Source organism: Carcharhinus amblyrhynchos, chromosome 5, assembly GCF_965287045.1.
Source record: "Carcharhinus amblyrhynchos chromosome 5, sCarAmb.v2.hapA, whole genome shotgun sequence".
Taxonomy (NCBI): domain Eukaryota; kingdom Metazoa; phylum Chordata; class Chondrichthyes; order Carcharhiniformes; family Carcharhinidae; genus Carcharhinus; species Carcharhinus amblyrhynchos.
This window is the reverse complement of record NC_137328.1, coordinates 25,257,860-25,276,617: the sequence shown is the minus strand read 5'-3', so window position 1 is coordinate 25,276,617 and position 18,758 is coordinate 25,257,860. Positions and strand designations below refer to the sequence as shown.

The window sequence follows — 18,758 nt, the reverse complement described above, 5'->3', positions numbered from 1 at the left end:
AAGTGCAGATCTCTGTGCTCTGAGAGCACAGAAACATGTCAATGCCTCCACCACCGATAGCCAGCACCACCCTCTTTCGCGCTGCCATGGATCTCCGTGACTGATTGCCGCCCCTTCCTGCCTGGAATGATCAGCGGCTCCACTAACATCCCCACTGATCGCTGTTGCAGAGTGGCAGTGGTCCCCAACCCACCCAGCTGATTGCTGTTGCAGTGACAGTGGTTCCACCTCCATCCCCAACCCTCCCCACTAACTCCTGTTGCAGAGTAGACAGTGGTCCCTTCGAAAGGCCCGCCACAGTCTGGCCACAACCCCCCCAGCCTCCTGAAGGCTAGCTCCCTTCAGTAGGCAGTGCCAGGTTGCCCATGGCCTGTGCCAGGCTAGCAATACCCAAAGGTATCCTTCCTCTGCTTCCAACCTCCTGGGTGGGCCTCAACGAGGCCTGGTTATTCCGCTGAGGCCATCATGTCTGATCACTGTTCATGGGCACCATAACAGATCCTCGCCGAGAGACCTTCCCTGGCAAGGCCACAGAGGCAAGTGAACCCGGATGATAGCATCCTGGGCTCACTTGTAATATTTAAGATTTCTGGGCACGAGTCTAATCTCACCGGATATCCAGTGCCAGTAAGTTCACAAGAGACAAGAACCTGGGCACAAGTCTTATTTCTCGGCTCTCTTGCGATCTTACCAGCTACCCCTGCACATCAGCCAGTGGGGCTCAATGGTAAGATCGCTCTATGTTTCTATGTTTCATAGTAAATTGGATGTCGGAAATATTCCTGTGCTGTAACTCTAAACATAGAATTGGTGCACCTCCAGTTTCTCCTTGTTTACTCATCAAATGCAGACAATAAAAATAGAATAAAAATTACTCCAATTAAATAAAGAAACATCATTACTCCAAACTTGAGGCCTTGCCCTGGGCCAATCCAAGTTCTACACAATTTTACACAGGTTCTTATTTATAGTGTGTCAACTGGTCAGCTAACTATTACATCGCCGTGTAATTGGTTCCATGCTTTACTGAATCAGCTGACCCTTACAGCTTGTTACCATTGGTCAAATTACATCCAATACAAAGTTGTCACCAGTTACATTCTAACGCTCCTTCCATTCTCACTGTGCATCTGTAGAACCCCCACCAACTTCACTGTCTGTCTCGCTTGTTGCCTCACAATGGCAAAGGATCCATCACATTTCAATCTTTCTTCAGTTCTGAAGAAGTCATGTTTAGTCCAAAATGTTAGCCCTTTTTCACTCTCCACAGATGGCACCAGACCTGCTGAGCATTTCCATCTCTGCTTTTTTCACGAAAAAACACAAGATGTTGGTGCCATCTGCAGCTGTAGTTTGACGTTAAACGATTAATTATTTGATTCATGATTATTGCTTATGTCAAAAATAACAAAAGGAGCTCAGCAAAACCTGTAAAAAGATTATTGTGAGGATGAACCTTGTGGTGCACTGCTTTGCTGTTCCATTTTCTTTTGTTAGCTTCAACACAGATATCAATTATAACAACCACAGAATCAGAGCTTTGTCTTTAACAAGCTCATGTTAGACAATCTAATGTGCCTAATCAGTCAAATCAAACAATATGATGTTTAATTATATGATTCTTTGTTATTGAGATTAAAATTCACTACAAGAACTCAGTGCTAAACTTTCCCATCCCAGATAGACTGTAGAAAACAACTCTAACAATTATATCAATTCAGCTTCCCTTTTCCACATTCTATGCGTAATAAAACTGACCTACCACAGATTAAAAGACAAATGAAGCATATTTTGTAACGGGCGGCATGGTGGCACAATGGTTAATACTTCTGCCTCATAGCGCCAAGGACTTGGGTTCAATTCCGGCCTTGGGTGACTATCTATGTGGAGTTTTTACGTTCTCCCTGTGTCTGCGTGGGTTTCCTCAGGGTGCTCGGCTTCCTTCCACATTCCAAAGATGTGAGGGTTGGGTTGATTGGCCATGCTAAATTGCCTCTTAATGTCAGGCTGATTAGCAGTCTAAATATGCGGGGTTACGGGGATAACTGGAATAATTGTTGGTGCAGGCTTGATGGGCCAAATGGCCTCCTTCTGCAATGCAGTGATTCTATGATAATAAAAACAGAAAATTCTGGGTAAGCTCAGCACATATGCCAGCATCTGTGAAGAGAGAAGACCAAGTTAATGTTTTGAAACTAAATGACTTCTTCTAGAGGGGTCATTTAGGTTCTAGGGGCATGATTTTATGGCCTTGCTCATCATGTAATCATAAAATCTCATCCGACATCAACAGACCTTGCATTGGTCCACCACTCGTCTGCTCCGATTCCCGTGGCAGGCGGGACAGTAAAATTCCAGCCTGAATGTTAACTCTGTTTTCTCTCTCCACAGAAATGCTGACTTGCTCCAACATTTTCTGATTTTACTTGAGATTTCCAGCACCTGCACTATTTTGCTTTTATTTGCCATGGTTATATAGTCCACTTAAGCCCTTTAATAAGCTTATTATTAATAAAGACCAAGCAACATTCCCTAAACCCTCAAGAAACGCAAGAGTGACCTTTTCATTCCATACACCCCTTCAATGTTTTTAAAGTATCGCTGCTGATCAGAATTGAAAACTGTTTTAACTCATCCAGTGCTGGTCCCACATACAGCCCAAAGCTTGGAGATCCATGGTTCATGAGAATTCACAATCTCACATCACATAATAAGTGACACTTGTCAATCTGTCACCCTTTTTAATTACAAAATAATATCCACTTATTTATTATTATTGCCTCTGATAACATTATTCATCTCTTACGCATTGGACAATAAGAGTCGATCACAACAAATTCCTTTGGACCCTGACTTGCTATCTTGCTATTGATTTCTTATCTTCAGGGAGAAGAGAGGGGAAACAATTACTGTACCATATAATAAATTCAAAAGTCCATAAAAAGGTCTGTACATTTAAAAAATTTTTCCAGTGCTTTATGAAACATACTCCATGCAAATTAGATTAACAGTGTGGTTATCTTTAATCTTGCAGATTCTCTATTATCCATAATGTATGGGTTTCCATTAAAAACAGCTAAAGATTGTTAGGCAAGTCCTAACTTGCTTGAATAGTAATGAGCAAGTTCTAACTAACATGAGTATGGAAGTAGTACAAAATGTTCTTAACACAGGCCAACTCTTGTGGGCATTATTTATAATTCACTCTGGGAAAGTGGATGTCACTCAAAAGCTCAGAATTTATTATCCATCCCTAGTCTCTTCTTGAGAAAATGGTGGTGTGCCATCTTTTTAACCACTATACTCCAGTTGATGATGGTCCTCCCACAACGCTGGCGGGGAAGGAGTTTCAGGATTTTGAATAGTGTTGATGAAGAAACAGCATAATATTTCCATGTTGGAATGGTTTATCTTCAAGGGGGACTTGGAGGTGAAATTGCTCCTGTGCATCACCAGCTTCTCTCGTTCCAGCCAGCAGAGATCATGGTTTTGAGAGAAGTAGGTTTGATGATTATATTGTACATAATCTAGCCATGGTGTGACAGTGGTGTAAGGAATCAAAGTAAAGGTAATGGGCCAATCAATTGGGCTCCTTTCTCTTGGATGAGGTGACGTTTCCAAGTGTTATTGTAGCTGTGCAAACCAGGCAAGTGAAGAGCATTCCATTACACTCCTGACTCCTGTTTTGCAAGTGGTTAAAATGGTTTGAGATGTCTGGAAGTGAGTTGTTCACTGCAGAATTCCAAACATTTGGCCTTCTCCAAAAGCCAGGGCATTCATTGTGGCTGTCCCAGTTGAGTTTCTGATATCCATTATATCTATGTTTTTGTAAATTGGTTTCACAGAGAGCAGCTACTTTAATATACCTCCCTTTTCAAAGCGTGCTGATGCAGCCAATTGCAAAACAGATTCCCATTAACAAGTTATACTGGCGAAAATTTGTTCTGTTTCTTCATGTAACATAATAAATAAAAGTATTCCCTGAAAATACACTGGGGTAAATTTTGATGTTGTGTGATAAGAATACCATATGAGAGCAAATTTACAATCCTTTTTACATTTGCTCAAATTTTCAATGGCTTTATTCACCAAAACCCATTTTAGATCAATGCATAAAGTCCGTTCACATTTTTATAAAACATTTCCTGTTTTATTTTGCAATTATTATTATTGTTTTTATCCATTCATGGGCAGTGGGTGTCACTGATGAAGTCATCATTTATTGCTGGTCCCTAATTGTCCTTGAGAAGGTGATGGTGAGCCACCACTTGAGCACCTGCAGGCCTTCTGGTGTAGCTAGACCCACATTGCTGTTAGGGAGAGGGGACTACCATTTTGACAAAGCAACACAATCTGATTTGCTCTTGCAGCCATTGTGTTTGTGACGGGCCTTGTGAATTTTCTGATCAATGGTGATTTGCAGGATGATGAATGGTGGATAATTCAATGAGACGGTCATTACCTGGCACTTGCATGTCATTGATGTTACTTGCCACTAATGGGCTCAAACCAGAATGTTATCCAGATCTGATTGCATAAAGTCAGAAGGTTGTCTGACTTGAAGGGAACTTGGCTGGTGGTGGCATTTCAATGCATCTGCTATCCTTGTTCTTCTAGGTGGGCTCCAAAGATTTTGTTGAATGAGTCCCCATGATGCAAGCTTTGCATTAGTGGTGGAGGGAAGAGATGTTTAAGGTGGTGGATGAGATACTAATCAACTGGGTTGCTTTGTTATAGATGTTATTCAGTTTCATTTGTGTCAATGCAGCAGCACTCATCCAGGCAAGTAGAGAGTATTCAATCACATCCCTGCCTTGTGCCTTGTAAGTGATGGACAGGCTTTGGGTAGTCAGGAAGTAGGTTATTTGCTGTGAAATTCCCAGCTCTGATTTGCTCTTGCAGCCATTATGCTTGTGACTGGTCTTGTGAACTTTCTGATCAATGGTGATTTGCAGGATGGTAAATGGTGGATAATTCAATGAGAGTATTTACTGCCATTGAATATCAGAAGGAGGTGGTTAATTCTCATTGGGGATGGTCATCATCTGGCACTTGCTTGTCATTGATGTCACTTGCCACTAATGAGCCCAAGCCAGAATGTTATCCAGGTCTTACTGCATAAAGTACACACTGCTTCATAATGTGAGTGTGAATGAGTGCTCTGTAATCATCAGCACACACCCACACTTCTGACTTCATAATAGAGGGAAGGTCATTGTCCAGGACAATGTCTGAAGAAACTGCTGCAGCAATGTTCTGGAGATGATGGGCTCCAGTAACCACAGCCATCTGAGTCCTTTACGACTTCTGCCACTGAAGAGCTTTCCCCTGATTTTGCGAGATGGTGAAGTTATTTGGCAGTGACAAGCACAGCATACCCAAAGGAAAGATTCGCTTAATGGGATGTTCTCACAGCAGTGAGGATCCTGACTGTGGGAGTGGAGGCAGGACAACTGGCTAATCACACAGCAGTCAGAGGAGCATGTCCAATTATGCAGCAGGGGTGGACAGGGAGTTACCAGCCCTTCGTTATCTCTTGTGATTGATGGGTTAGGCGCCATATTTAAATGGCATCTGGGCTGGCATCAATCCCCTGCTGTCCTGCCTAAGGGGAGCATTTTGAAATCGAATTGTTGCCATCTGTGCTCCAACTGCCTCACTTGGATTCCTGGTGCTGCAAACCATAACTGTGCATATTCTGTCAGTCACCTTTGACCTTCAATCCAACATACTCAACCTTCCCTTCAACACCCTCGATCCTTTATCACCCTAGCCCTTCCTTCTCTAACCATGAATCACCTACCATCAGCATCGATGAACTATCTAGAGCTGCCCCCACCAGCCCTTGTCATCCATAAGCTACAAATCATCAACCTTCACCCTCTCTCGATCATCCTAGACCTTCTTAGTTACTCACACCTATCCCTGTCTTACCACTGGCCTAACTTTGATCACCCTTTGATCTCCCCACTGCCAAGATTGAACAGCCTTCCAGCTCCTCCCCTTTGTCCCCCATGGCCTTCCTTAGGGCCACCACAACCTGATCTGTTTCCTCAAACAGCCATACCCTGACCTCTCTGAGCAGATATTATCTGACTTCAGAGCAAATGTTCAACCTCCTCAGCCCTGGTCAAACAAAGTTCCCCATGCAAGAAAAGTAGTTCCTATTCATTCTAACTCCATCAGGGAGAATACCTCCCCCTCCCCCACCCCCCCACCCCCCCCCACCCCCCCCCCACCCCCCCACCCCCCCCCCCCACCCCCCTGACCCCCCCACCCCCATCCCCGCTGCAACCAACTTTTGAACAGTTGTGAATCTGAAGATTCTCAATTGCTACCAATTACTCAATTGTGGCACATGAGTTAGCATTGCTGCCTCACAATACCAGGAGCCTGAGTTGGATTGCCGACTTGGGTCACTGTCTGCGTGGAGTTTCCCTGTGTCTCTCCCTGTGTCTGCTTGGGTTTCCTCTGAGTGCTCCAGTTTCCTCCCACACTCCGAAAGATGTGCAGGTTAGGTGAATTGGCCGTGCTAAATTTTCCCTCAGCGTACTTGGACATGCACCACTGTGGCAACTAAGGGATTTTCACAGTAACTTCATTGCAGTGTGAATGTAAGCCTACTTGTGACACTAATAAATAAGCTTTAACTTTAATCGCAAATGTATAATTTAAACTGGCAAGCGCTTGCTTTGGAGAAAATGCAAGGTGGACCAAAATATTAAAAATAGATTCCTGTCACTTGCCATCCAGAACCACGATCTACATTTAATCCTCTGTAAACATACTATCCAATGTTCATTTCCTGCCTTTAGGAAGGTGACATTTCACCTCCTGCACAATTATATTTCCACCACCCACCTCATTTGCCACTCTTGTTGGCTTCATAAGATCCTGCCCCCAAAGCTTATTAATTTTAATTTGACTTGGTTTCCTTGATTTCGCATTCAGTCAAATACTGCCTTAGTGCCAATCCCGTTTAATTTCACCTCACCCTTGGAATTCCCTTTCATCCCTGTTTGGACAAAAGCTGTAATGAGACCTGGCACCAAATAGTCATGGTGGATAAGATCTTCCAGCTGTTCACACCAGCAGTCCCGCCATCGGCACACCCCTGCTGCAAGCTTCCCAGCAGCGTGGAGTGGATTTAATTGGAAATCTCATTGATGTTGGTGGGACCAGAAGATCCTGTTGTGAGACAGTGGTGGGGTGCCCTCTCCCCCCCCCAAACACACACACACACACACACACACACACACACACACACACACACACACACACACACACACACACACACACACACACACACACACACACACACGCTACAGGAAGGCCAGAGAATCTCACCCAGTGGAATCTAAACTGAGCATTGATGCAGCTTGATAGTACTTTGACTAAACAGTCCACTACTTTGCTGATTAGATATATTTAGCCTCCTAGTAAATCGATCAGTATATAGTCTTATCTTCAAAGTTAAAAAAAACTAATTATTATTCCACCAATTCTTGTGTTCGCTTGGTAAGTTTACATCAAAGAGAAAAATGTAATACTGCCCACTCTCTCACTCATTCATCCATTATGCACTCATTAATTTTACTGAAATACTTTAAGATCTTTAAGGGAAACCCATCTGCAAACACCCAAAAAGATAGAGTCATAATCATATTTGTGGTGAGTGATGATACTCCCAGCATTTTCGCTGACTGAAATATCTGGGCCATCAATTTGAACATCTAAAACGTTCAGATATATTATGAACAACAATTGTCCTTGCATTAATCCTTCAAGGACCACACTTTCTGCCATTCTGAATTGTAATACTTCATGCTTTTCTCTGTATCACCTCCCACCTCTCGAATCTTATTCATTAGCTTATTACATGGCACCTCATCAAAGGCCTTTTGGATGTCCAGAAACCTTACACTGACTGATTATTCTTGTTTCCTCTCTATTACCTCTTCAAAGAATTCAATGAAGTTGGTGAAGGGAAACTTTCCCTTTCAAAATCCTTGGACACAATTCATTCTTATATTGTTGATTTCCATATGTTTTTCTATCCACTTCTTGAATATAATTTCTGTGATATCCTGATCACCGATATTAAACTGTCTGATCTATCATCTCCTGGTCATCTATCTCCCTTCTTAAATTTATGCATAATGATTGCAGTCGATTAGGAAGTCGTGTCTGACAAATTTACTGGAGTTCTATGAGGATGTGTCTAGGGCAGTGGATAGAGGAGAGCCGGTGGATGTGGTCTTTCTGGATTTTCAGAAGGCGTTTGACAAGGTACCTCACAAGAGGTTATTGCAGAAGGTCAGGGGACATGGAGTTGGGGGTAGGGTGTTAGAGTGGATAGAGGATTGGTTGTCAAATAGGAGGCAGAGAGTGGGGGTCAATGGGTGCTATTCGGATTGGCGGATGGTGACTAGTGGGGTGCCCCAGGGGTCGGTGCTGGGGCCTCAGCTATTTTACCATTTATATAGATGATCTGGAGGAGGGAACCGAGTGCAGGGTGTCGAAATTTGCTGATGACACCAAGATTGGGGGAACGGCAAATTGTGCGGAGGGTGTGGAGAGTCTGCAGAAGGATCTAGATAGGCTGGGCGAATGGGCCAGGAAATGGCAAATGGAATTTAATGTTGGCAAGTGTGAGGTGGTCCACTTTGGTAGGAAGAATGGTAGGAAGGACTATTACTTACGTGGCGAAAAACTGCAGCAGGCGACGGTGCAGAGGGACCTCGGGGTCCTTGTGCATGAATCGCAAAAACCCAGCTTGCAGGTGCAGCAGGTGGTCAGGAAGGCGAATGGGATGCTGGCCTTCATAGCGAGGGGGATTGAATATAAAAGTAGGGAGGTCTTGCTGCAGCTGTATAGGGCATTGGTGAGGCCGCAGCTGGAGTACTGTGTGCAGTTTTGGGCGCCGCACCTGCGCAAGGATATTTTGGCCCTGGAGGGAGTGCAGAGGAGGTTTACTAGGCTGATACCGGAGTTGAGGGGATTGAGCTATGAGGAGAGGCTGAATAAACTAGGCTTGTACTCGTTAGAGTTTAGAAGAATGAGGGGAGATCTCATTGAGACGTATAAGATGATGAATGGGATGGATAGGATAGAGGTGGAGAGACTCTTCCCGCTCAAAAAAGACAGTAGGACTAGGGGGCACAGCCTCAAGATAAAGGGGAGGCGGTTTAGAACGGAGTTGAGGAGGAACTTCTTCACTCAAAGGGTGGTGAATCTCTGGAATTCTCTGCCCGTTGAAGTGGTGGAGGCTGCCTCGCTAAATATTTTTAAGAAGCGGGTTGATGGGTTTTTGATAAGAGAAGGGATTAAGGGTTATGGGGAGAGGGCGGGAAAGTGGAACTGAGCCACGACAGATCAGCCATGATCTTATTGAATGGCGGGACAGGCTCGAAGGGCTAGATGGCCTACTCCTGCTCCTATTTCTTATGTTCTTATGTTCTTATTTCTTATGTGCTACACCTTTTTCAAATGAATTACAACGTAGGTGTACTCGCATTGTGCATTGTCTGAAATTGGCAGAACTGGTGGTGTATATTGTCTAAACGTAAAGATGTCTGAACATAAGCATGTCTGCATGGAGCTCAAGGGCACCAAGATTTCTTTTGCCAATTGATCCTACCTCTACCCTGCCACAAACCTTCCTTTTTGCTTTCTCCTCCCCTCTGACCATCCGCCCCAACACACACTTTTCCTTCCCTCTGTACTTGCTTAAAACCTATTGTCATCCATAATTTATTTATGTTCTAATGAGAAGTCATTGACCTGAAATGTTAACCCTATTCCTCTTTCTGCCAGTGGTGCCTGCTAGTTTAAACATTTTCTGTGTTTCTTTGAAGGCTGCTCTGCCTCCTTCTTGAATGACACTGATTGCGTCCAAGTAAACATGGTAGTCAGAATGCTAGGTGAGCGCTGCCCAATTCCACCTTCCACTTCCCTACATTGTCTGTATAGCTATCGACTGGTGAGCATGATATTTTCCTTAAATTTGTCCTTGCAATAAACTTTCTTGTCCAGAATAGGCTAAAACATATCCCTAAGATAGAAGGGACACTTAACCATAGTTGCATACTTCAATATCGTTGATGGGACCATCAAACAACATTCAAAGACAATATAACGCTTTCAATAAGATGGCAATAAACAAAGTAAATGTAAGAAAAAGAGAAACAAATGCATAACGTTGCCAGATGTCCGAAAAAACCTCACCACTGTTGAATTACTTTTGAAGGATAGTCATTGTATAATTTTCCTTAACTGGCATTGTGTATCACAGATTACTGATTACTATTAATTATGGTCCTGGTACAAGCATCAAGCATCAGTGGCACATAGACAAAACAAGTCCCTTTATTCACTGAATTACTCATTGAATAAGTAAGTACAAAGTCTAAAATGAAGCAAATAAATTAGAAAACAGTTCTTAACAGTTGAATTCTAAATCATGCAATAAATGCTGTACCTACTAGGAGGTGTGTATAGGGGGTGATTGATATAATAAGCCATCCAACTGGTGAATCCCCAATAAAAGACACAGCCCTGGAAATCAAAAAAAGCAATAATCTTAAATGCTATTCATGGATTTAAATTTGTTTTGAAACAAGTTGACCTTTGAGAAAATATCATCAGCTTTAACAATTAAAATCTGCAAAATTGGTAGATACAGTTGCTGAGAACAGATGTGATTTTTTTCAGTGTTCCCTCAAGCGTCAACATCTATCAATATAAAGAAATCATTGATCAATATATTTTGTGAGAAAATTAGATTAAATTTTCTGTCCTTCATTGCCTGACCTTTTAATCTGCAATATTATTTTGTGCAATCGAAAACATTTTAAGCCGAGTTACGTTCTTTAGTTGCGTACCCTTTCAGTTTATAACATAAAAACTAATCGGATATCTAATTAATATTTGCAACTCATAAAAATAATGATATTCCAATGTCTTCAAAGAATGTAGGTGGGGAATGAAAGCTGGTTTGAAATGAGTTTGCTGCAAGTATTACCTTCCCTTTAAATGTTCTACCTTCTCTGTTGATGAGCATTGAGCGAACATTTATCTTGAAATTAAATCAGATTTTCCAACATTTCCATTAGCAGTGATCATGTTTATTGTCCTGACACTGTCAATATATTGATATTTAATATATGAATACTTGCCAGTTATCAATGGAAACACTTTCAAGCAGAGATAACTTACCTAGCTGATAGTCTTCCTGACACTTGGCACGTTGCACATTTTCAGGTACACCTTAATTTGAGGAATCTATATGCTAAACTCAGGTAAGGACATCTCATCAAGAACTGAAAATAACTAGTATCAAACGTGATTTCCATTGATTTTATTTAGCTAAGACTATGATGGCAACTTTGAGCTCACACTTTCCATCCACAGGGAAGAGGGCACTTGTTCAGAATCTGGAAAGCGCATTCATGCCGACGAGGTCCTGAGTTCTGATATTACTGATCCCTCACCAGCAGAGTGGCTTACAACATGCTGCGGACTACAGAAAGCTCATTTTAATACATTAACATGCCATTAGCAGGCACTCTCTCCAGGACTACCACCCTCACCAAGTATTCAGCAGGTGCCGATGTGACGTCAAAGAACAGCTCTACAAGCATGAACCTGGTGCCTTCATTTCCGAGGAGGATTTTGGAGGTGAGCACTCAGGCAGCTGGCACCCTCTGTGGTGGGCACTGCTCAGGGGGCACTGGGGAGGACTTGGGGAACACAGATCGGAGGGAAGGTGTGGGAAATCCATTTACTCCTTTGTGGAACTAAGCTGGAATTTACAGCTCAAAGGATGAGTTATAATCATAGGATGGGATGTTAGCTAGGCCATTTGTGTTGCGCCTTCCTACACTAAAGGAAAATTTTCTTTCTGCAGGTTTTGTGAATGATCTGTCACAGTCTTTTTAGGAAACATTGGTTAGGCCACTCAATGACTTGTTCCAATAGACAGAGTTTTGAGGGACATTGAAACCTAAAATTTTACCAGGGTCGTACGTGTCATTTACAGACCTTTGTAAAATGGGTGTTTGTGGGTATTGTATGGAAACACGCTAATAAACATAGCATCAAACATTTCAGAATGCTGAAACCCCTGCTCAGTGAGAGCTGAGAAAAACAGCCACATTTTCTGAGCAGTAATTTCTTGGAATTCAAGATAACCCGTCTTAACTTTCCATGCAGCCAAAATTCCCTCAAATGAATGCTTCCAAGACTGTGGAATGTTTTGCTGTAACAGGTGATCGGTATAATGTCCACTGATGTGAGTAGCAGGGAGGTGGAAACATCTTTATCAAAACCTGCAATTTAGAAAAGGTGGCAAACTTTGAATGGAAAACTTACCAGATTGCTTAATGGTGGGCCACATAATATTTCCTGTTCCTATAGGGTCAATTTTACACAGTGACAATATGTATGTGGGGTTAAAAATCATCCAAGTCCAACCAAGGCTTTATATAACTCTGTGTTAAGCTCTGAAGAAGGGTCATCTAGACTCGAAATGTGGGCTCTATTCTCTCTCCACAGATGCTGTCAGACCTGCTGAGATGTTTCAGCATTTTAGCATCTGCAGAGTTTAGCTTTTATACAACTGTCACATAACATCCTTTGTATTCCAACAATCCAGAGATAAAGAGTAATACTTTAGGAGTCCTTTTATTTCTTCTTTGTGGCTGTCCACTGGTATTTAGTGATGGATACTTAAGTTTCTCTGCACCATTTCTACCCAGTGATGCATTGATTTTGAAGTCAGCTTGTGCTTTTACATTTAGCAGGCAAAGGGGTCTGATTTCAATCTAAGCCTTGCGGCCTGATGACACCATCAACATTGAAAGCTCATATTAATTTGCAGATTCAGAGGGCCTGCACAGAGTCAATACAATTGCTCAATCCTAGAGGGTGTCTGTTGAGTACCAGATGAGGCCCAAGGTAGATTTAAAAACTGATGACATTTATGTGGAATCCACGGGCCAGAAAAAGTTGGAGTGCTTCCAACTCTGTCCTTTTCTCTCCCTCTTTGACTGGTATCTGAAGACCCTACCTCAGAACTCACCTTATGCTAAACTTTATCTTCTCGGTCCTCAGGATTTTCCAGCCACACTCGCTCCAAGGCTGGAAAATCCCACCCAAGTTCAACAGACCTTTGCATGGCCCCACCCATTACAATTCTCATGGTGGGCAGGACAGGAAAATTCCGCCCATTAAGCTTCCGATTAATTCCCACTCTCACTTCCGGCCCTGATAGCTTAGGGTAAGAGTATAATGGGCCTGGTCTCAGTTAGGTGGGACAGTGGATAAAGTAACCTATAATATTCTGCAAATTCCTTAAATTTGCTGCAGGAGAATTGTGTTCCATTGTCACAAATTCTTTCAGGAGTACTTTGCTTAGCGAACCAAACTCATATTGCTGAGAAGAAGTTTTATAACTCTAAAATCTTTCACCTTTCAGATTAAAGGGAACATTGAGTAGTAATCTGCAACAATGAGATATCATTATTAATTGTTTGGCTTAATTTGATTTATTATTGTCACATGTATTGGGATACAGTGAAAAGTATTGTTTCTTATGTGCTATACAAACAAAGTACATCATTCATAGAGTATATAGGGGAGAAGGAAAGGAGAGGGTGCGGAATATAATGTTGCAGTCACAGGTAGGGTGTAGAGAAGGATCAGCTAAAATTATGGCAAGTCCATTCAAAAAGTCTGATGGCAGCAGGGAAGGAGTTGTTCTTCAGTCAGTTAGTATGTGTTGTCAGATTTTTATATATTTTTCCTGATGGAAGAAAACGGAAGAGAGTATGTCATAAGAACATAAGAACTTAAGAACATAAGAAATAGAAGCAGGAGTAGGCCATCTAGCCCTTCAAGCCTGCCCCGCCATTCAATAAGATCATGGCTGATCTGTCGTGGCTCAGTTTCACATTCCCGCCCTCTCCCCATAACCCTTAATCCCCTCGCTTATCAAAAACCCATCAACCCGTGTCTTAAAAATATTTAGCGAGGTAGCCTCCACCACTTCAACGGGCAGAGAATTCCAGAGATTCACCACCCTTTGAGTGAAGAAGTTCCTCCTCAACTCCGTTCTAAACCGCCCCCCCTTTATCTTGAGGCTGTGCCCCCTAGTCCTACTATCCTTTCTGAGCGGGAAGAGTCTCTCCACCTCTATCCTATCCATCCCATTCATCATCTTATGCGTCTCAATGAGATCTCCCCTCATTCTTCTGAACTCTAACGAGTACAAGCCTAATCTATTCAGCCTCTCCTCATAGCTCAACCCCCTCAACTCTGGCATCAGCCTAGTAAACCTCCTCTGCACTCCCTCCAAGGCCAAAATATCCTTGCGTAAGTACGGCGCCCAAAACTGCACACAGTACTCCAGCTGCGGCCTCACCAATGCCCTATACAACCACAGCAAGACCTCCCTACTTTTATATTCAATCCCCTCGCAATGAAGGCCAACATCCCATTCGCCTTCCTGACCACCTGCTGCACCTGCAAGCTGGGTTTTTGCGACTCATGCACAAGGACCCCGAGGTCCCTCTGCACCGTCGCCTGCTGCAGTTTTTCGCCACTCCATGTCCAGGATGCATAGGGTCCTTGATTATGCTGGCTGCTTCTCTGAGGCAGCGGGAAGTTTAAATGGAGTCAATGGATGGGAGGCTGGTTTGTGTAATGAACTGGGCTACGTTCTCATTTCTTTGTAGTTTCTTGCAGTCTTGGTCAAAGCAGGAGCCATACCAAGCTGTGATACATCAAAAAAGATGCTTTCTATGGTACGTCTGTAAAAATTGGTGAGAGTTGTAGCAGAGTTGTAGCGGACATGCTGAATTGGCTCCCATAGTATGCCATGACTTGAGGGATACTTCAGCCACTATGATCTGCTCTTCTGCACTTCTGGTATACATTGCATATAGCACCATTCTTTCAGTACCTTTGTAGATGCCTTTCCAGTACCTAGCTCTGAGTTTATACTTCTTCATTCCCATGTTGCCGACACGCAACTGTCGGAGAAATTCTTCCTGAATTTATCATGATTATTGTGGATCCAGCAAGCAGAATACCATCTCTGAGTCAGATGTCAGTGGCGAATCCTTCCAAAAATTCCTTCCAATTGACTAATTTGCATAAAAAACTGGAGTAAATTACACTTTTCTTCCAGCAGGAGTTTCAAAATGAATCTCCCACACTCTGTGCACTGCAGAGTGCCTCCATATGAATCACACAAAAAAATCAGGGGGTGGGGCTTATTCCTGCTGGAGAGGCTTGGGTCCCTGGCAATGTGAGGCAACAGTGCTAACCACTGTGCCACCATGCTGCCCCAAACTATGACAAATTTGGCCCTTTGCATGCTACTTCTTTTGAAACTTGTATAAGACTCTTTAATAGCTCCTGTAAGTTTGCTGTGCAGTTTGATATGAGGTATGAAAGAACCCACGTATGGATCAGAGGATATTTTTCAACTCTTTCTTTTCTCTTGAAACTTCCATCTCTTCCAATATACACTATTGGTAGCTAATAAGAGCCAGAGATTCTTGGTTTAGCCATGTGATGGTTGGAAATTGGAGCCTCTACAATAATTATCCATCGCTCCAGGCTACAACATGCATGCAAAAGTGTACAGTGCCACAGCAAGTTGGACTCCTTGGAGATCCCGTTGACTCAGTTGGCTGGATGGCTATTGTTGATCAGAATGCATCAACAGCATGTCTGTTCTGGTTGGGGTAGATTCAGGACCAGGCTCCTTGCCCTATCAGACTGAATATAGCGAGTTAAGAGGGGAAGTGAGAAAGAAAAGAAGAGAAACAAAGAGGGAATATGAGAAGATACTGGTAAATAACAGAAAAAGATATTGCAAAATCTTTAAATGATATATAAATACTATAAGGCTTTTTGGGGACCAACAAGGAGACTTGTGCATGGAGCCAAAGAGCATTGTCGATATATTAAATAAATGCATTGAATTTTCAAAACAGGGCATAAAGATAAGCTCAGCCACTACAGGCCTGTCAGAAACTTAAAGTAACAATAATTAGCAGCAAAATTAATGGTCATATGGACAAACGTGGGTTACTTAAGGAAAACCAACTTGGATTTTTTCAGGGAAAATCATGTCTTATTGAATTGCTGAAGTTTTTTGAAGATGTGACAGAAAGGGTTAATGAGGACAATGCTGTTGATGTGGTGCACATGGACTTCCAAAATCTGCTACCACTTAACAGACTTGTAAGTGAAGTTATAGCTAGTAGAATAAAAGGGAAAGTAATAAATGGATACTAAATTGAAGACTGTCAGAGAATACAGCAGGATATAGATGGGCTGGAAAATTGGGCAGAGAAATGGCAGATGGAATTTAATCCAGACAAAAGCATTTTGATGAATTCAATTCAGGTGAGAGCTATTAAATAAATGACAGAACTATCAGGAACACAGAGAGAACTGGGAATACAGGTCCACAGATCCTTAAAAGTGGCAGCACAAGTGGAAAAGCTGGTGGAGAAAGCATATGGCATGTTTGCCTTCATCAGCCAGGGCATTGAGTTGGCAAATTATGTTACATATATTTAAAACGTTGGTTAGGCCACATTTGGAATATTGTATCCAATTCTGGTTGCCACACTACCAGAAGAATGTGGAGCCTTTGGAGGGGGTACAGAAAAGGTTCACCAGGAAGTTGCCGGGTATTGAGGGTATTAACTATGAGAAGAGATTGAATAAACTGGGATTGTTCTCCCTGGAAAAATGGAAGCTTAGGGGCGACTTGATAGAAGTTTATAAAATTATGAACAGTTGGAAGCCTTTTACCAGACAGAATTGGAATTTACAAAGGGGGAAATGTTCAGTTGAAATGTGCGGTGGATGTTCTTTACACAGAGAGTAGTGGGGGCTTGGAATGGACTGCCAAGTGAAGTGGTTGTGAGGCGGACATATTAGTGACATTTAAGACTTACCTGGATAAACGCATGAACAGGTCAGGAGAAGAGGGATACAGGTTGTTGGTTTAAATTGGACAATGTGGTTGGTGCAGGCTTGGTGGGCCAATGGGCCTGTATCTGTGCTGTACTGTTCTTCGTCCTAATATATATTAATGACCTAGGCATTGGTGTACAAGACACAATTTCAAAATTTGTAGAAGATACGGAACCTGGAAGAGACCTGTGAGGAGAATATTGTCAAACTTCAAAGAGACCTAAATAAGTTGATGAAATAGGTGGATAAATGGCAGATGAAGTTCAATTTGGAGAAATGTGAAGTGATTCTCATGGAGAGACAATATTAACTAATGAGTAAAACTTTAAATGCAGTCCAGGAGCAAACGGGTCTGGGTGTATATGTGCATAATTTAATGAAGTGACATGAGGAAAGCATTGTTAAACAAACATATAGTTTCCTCAGCTTTATTAATAGGGGCATAGAATAAAAGAGCAAGATGGTTAAGCTAAACTTGTGTAAGATACTAGTTCAGCCTTAATTAGCTGAAATATTGCATCCATTTCTGGATGTGAGGCACTTGAAGGCGTACAGAAAATATTCACAAGAATGGCCCCTGGGATGAGGTATTTCAGTTATGAAGATAGATTGGAGAAGCTAGGACAGATTTCCTCAGAGACGGGAAAGCTGAGAGCAGATCTGACAGGGATATTCAAAATTATGAGGGGTGATAGGGAGAAAATGTTTGCATTCGTGAAAGAATCGAGAACTCATGGGAACAAATTTGAAGTAATTTGCAGAAGAAGCAAAAGCAATATGACAAAAACCTTTCTCATGCAATGGGTGGTTAATGTCTGGAATACACTGCCTGAGAGTATAGCAGAGGTAGATTCAATTGAGGCACTCAAGAAGAAATTACATTGTGTTTTGAAAAGGCACAATGCTCAGCATTGTGAGCAGATGGCGGAAGAGGACTCTAAGCAAATTATCCATTTGGAGAGCCGAAGTAGACACAAACAATGGGCCAAATGGCCTTTTATGTTGTATAAATACCTTTGGAGGAGGTCACGACACTGTGGGTCAAACCTGTCTTCAGGCAGAGAATGCAAGAGAAAGAAGAAGACTTGATTCATGCTTTCATGGTTTACAAAGTGTCATCCAGATTGGAAATGTTGGCTTTATTCCCTCTCCACCTGCTGAGCTTCTCCAGCACTTTATGTTTCAGTTTCAGATTCCAGCATCTGAAGTAATTTCCTTTTATTCTGCTTAATTAGGCTTTTCCCAACATGTTTTGCTAAGCAGTGGCCTTTTTTAAGTCGGTCAGTTTGGAAGTTACTTTTTTAATGGAATGGAGGGTTCAAGCAGCACACCACCAGCCCACCCCCGCCCACACACATCCACTAATATGATCATCCAGATCTTTTGCACACCTTTATATCTGTAGCATTAATCCTGCTACTTTTCTCTTAGCTTATCTGAAAGCTGGTCATTTCGGTAAATATCATCATGTGTCTACTCGTGTCTTCATGTGCACTGGCTGGAATAGTGTAATATTGTGAATGTGTTCTTTCCAATCAATTATTTTTGTACATCAGGGCATGTAGAGCCCCAAAAGGGCTGATCTAGCAGCCTTTCATCTGCGTCCGAAGACCTACATTTTATGGTAGTTTTCAATCTTGCTATGAAATTGTCAACAGGCTCACCTGATTCCTGTCTCAGGCTTTCAAGTTCATGCTGATAGATCCACTGATTTGACATTGGCTGGGGATGTGTGCTGAATTTTTCAAATAATCCCCATT

General features: G+C 42.3%; 1 protein-coding gene across 2 annotated transcripts in view; it reads right to left on the bottom strand.

The window, feature by feature from the left end:
- The window catches only part of LOC145343407 (trans-2,3-enoyl-CoA reductase-like), a 194,461-nt gene that overhangs the window by 77,514 nt on the left and 98,189 nt on the right, over positions 1–18,758 (bottom strand). For both annotated transcript variants that reach the window (XM_080189630.1, XM_080189631.1), the window contains exon 7: positions 10,485–10,557. In XM_080189630.1, the coding sequence (XP_080045756.1) occupies positions 10,485–10,557 (73 nt within the window). The remainder of the gene's footprint in view (positions 1–10,484; positions 10,558–18,758) is intronic.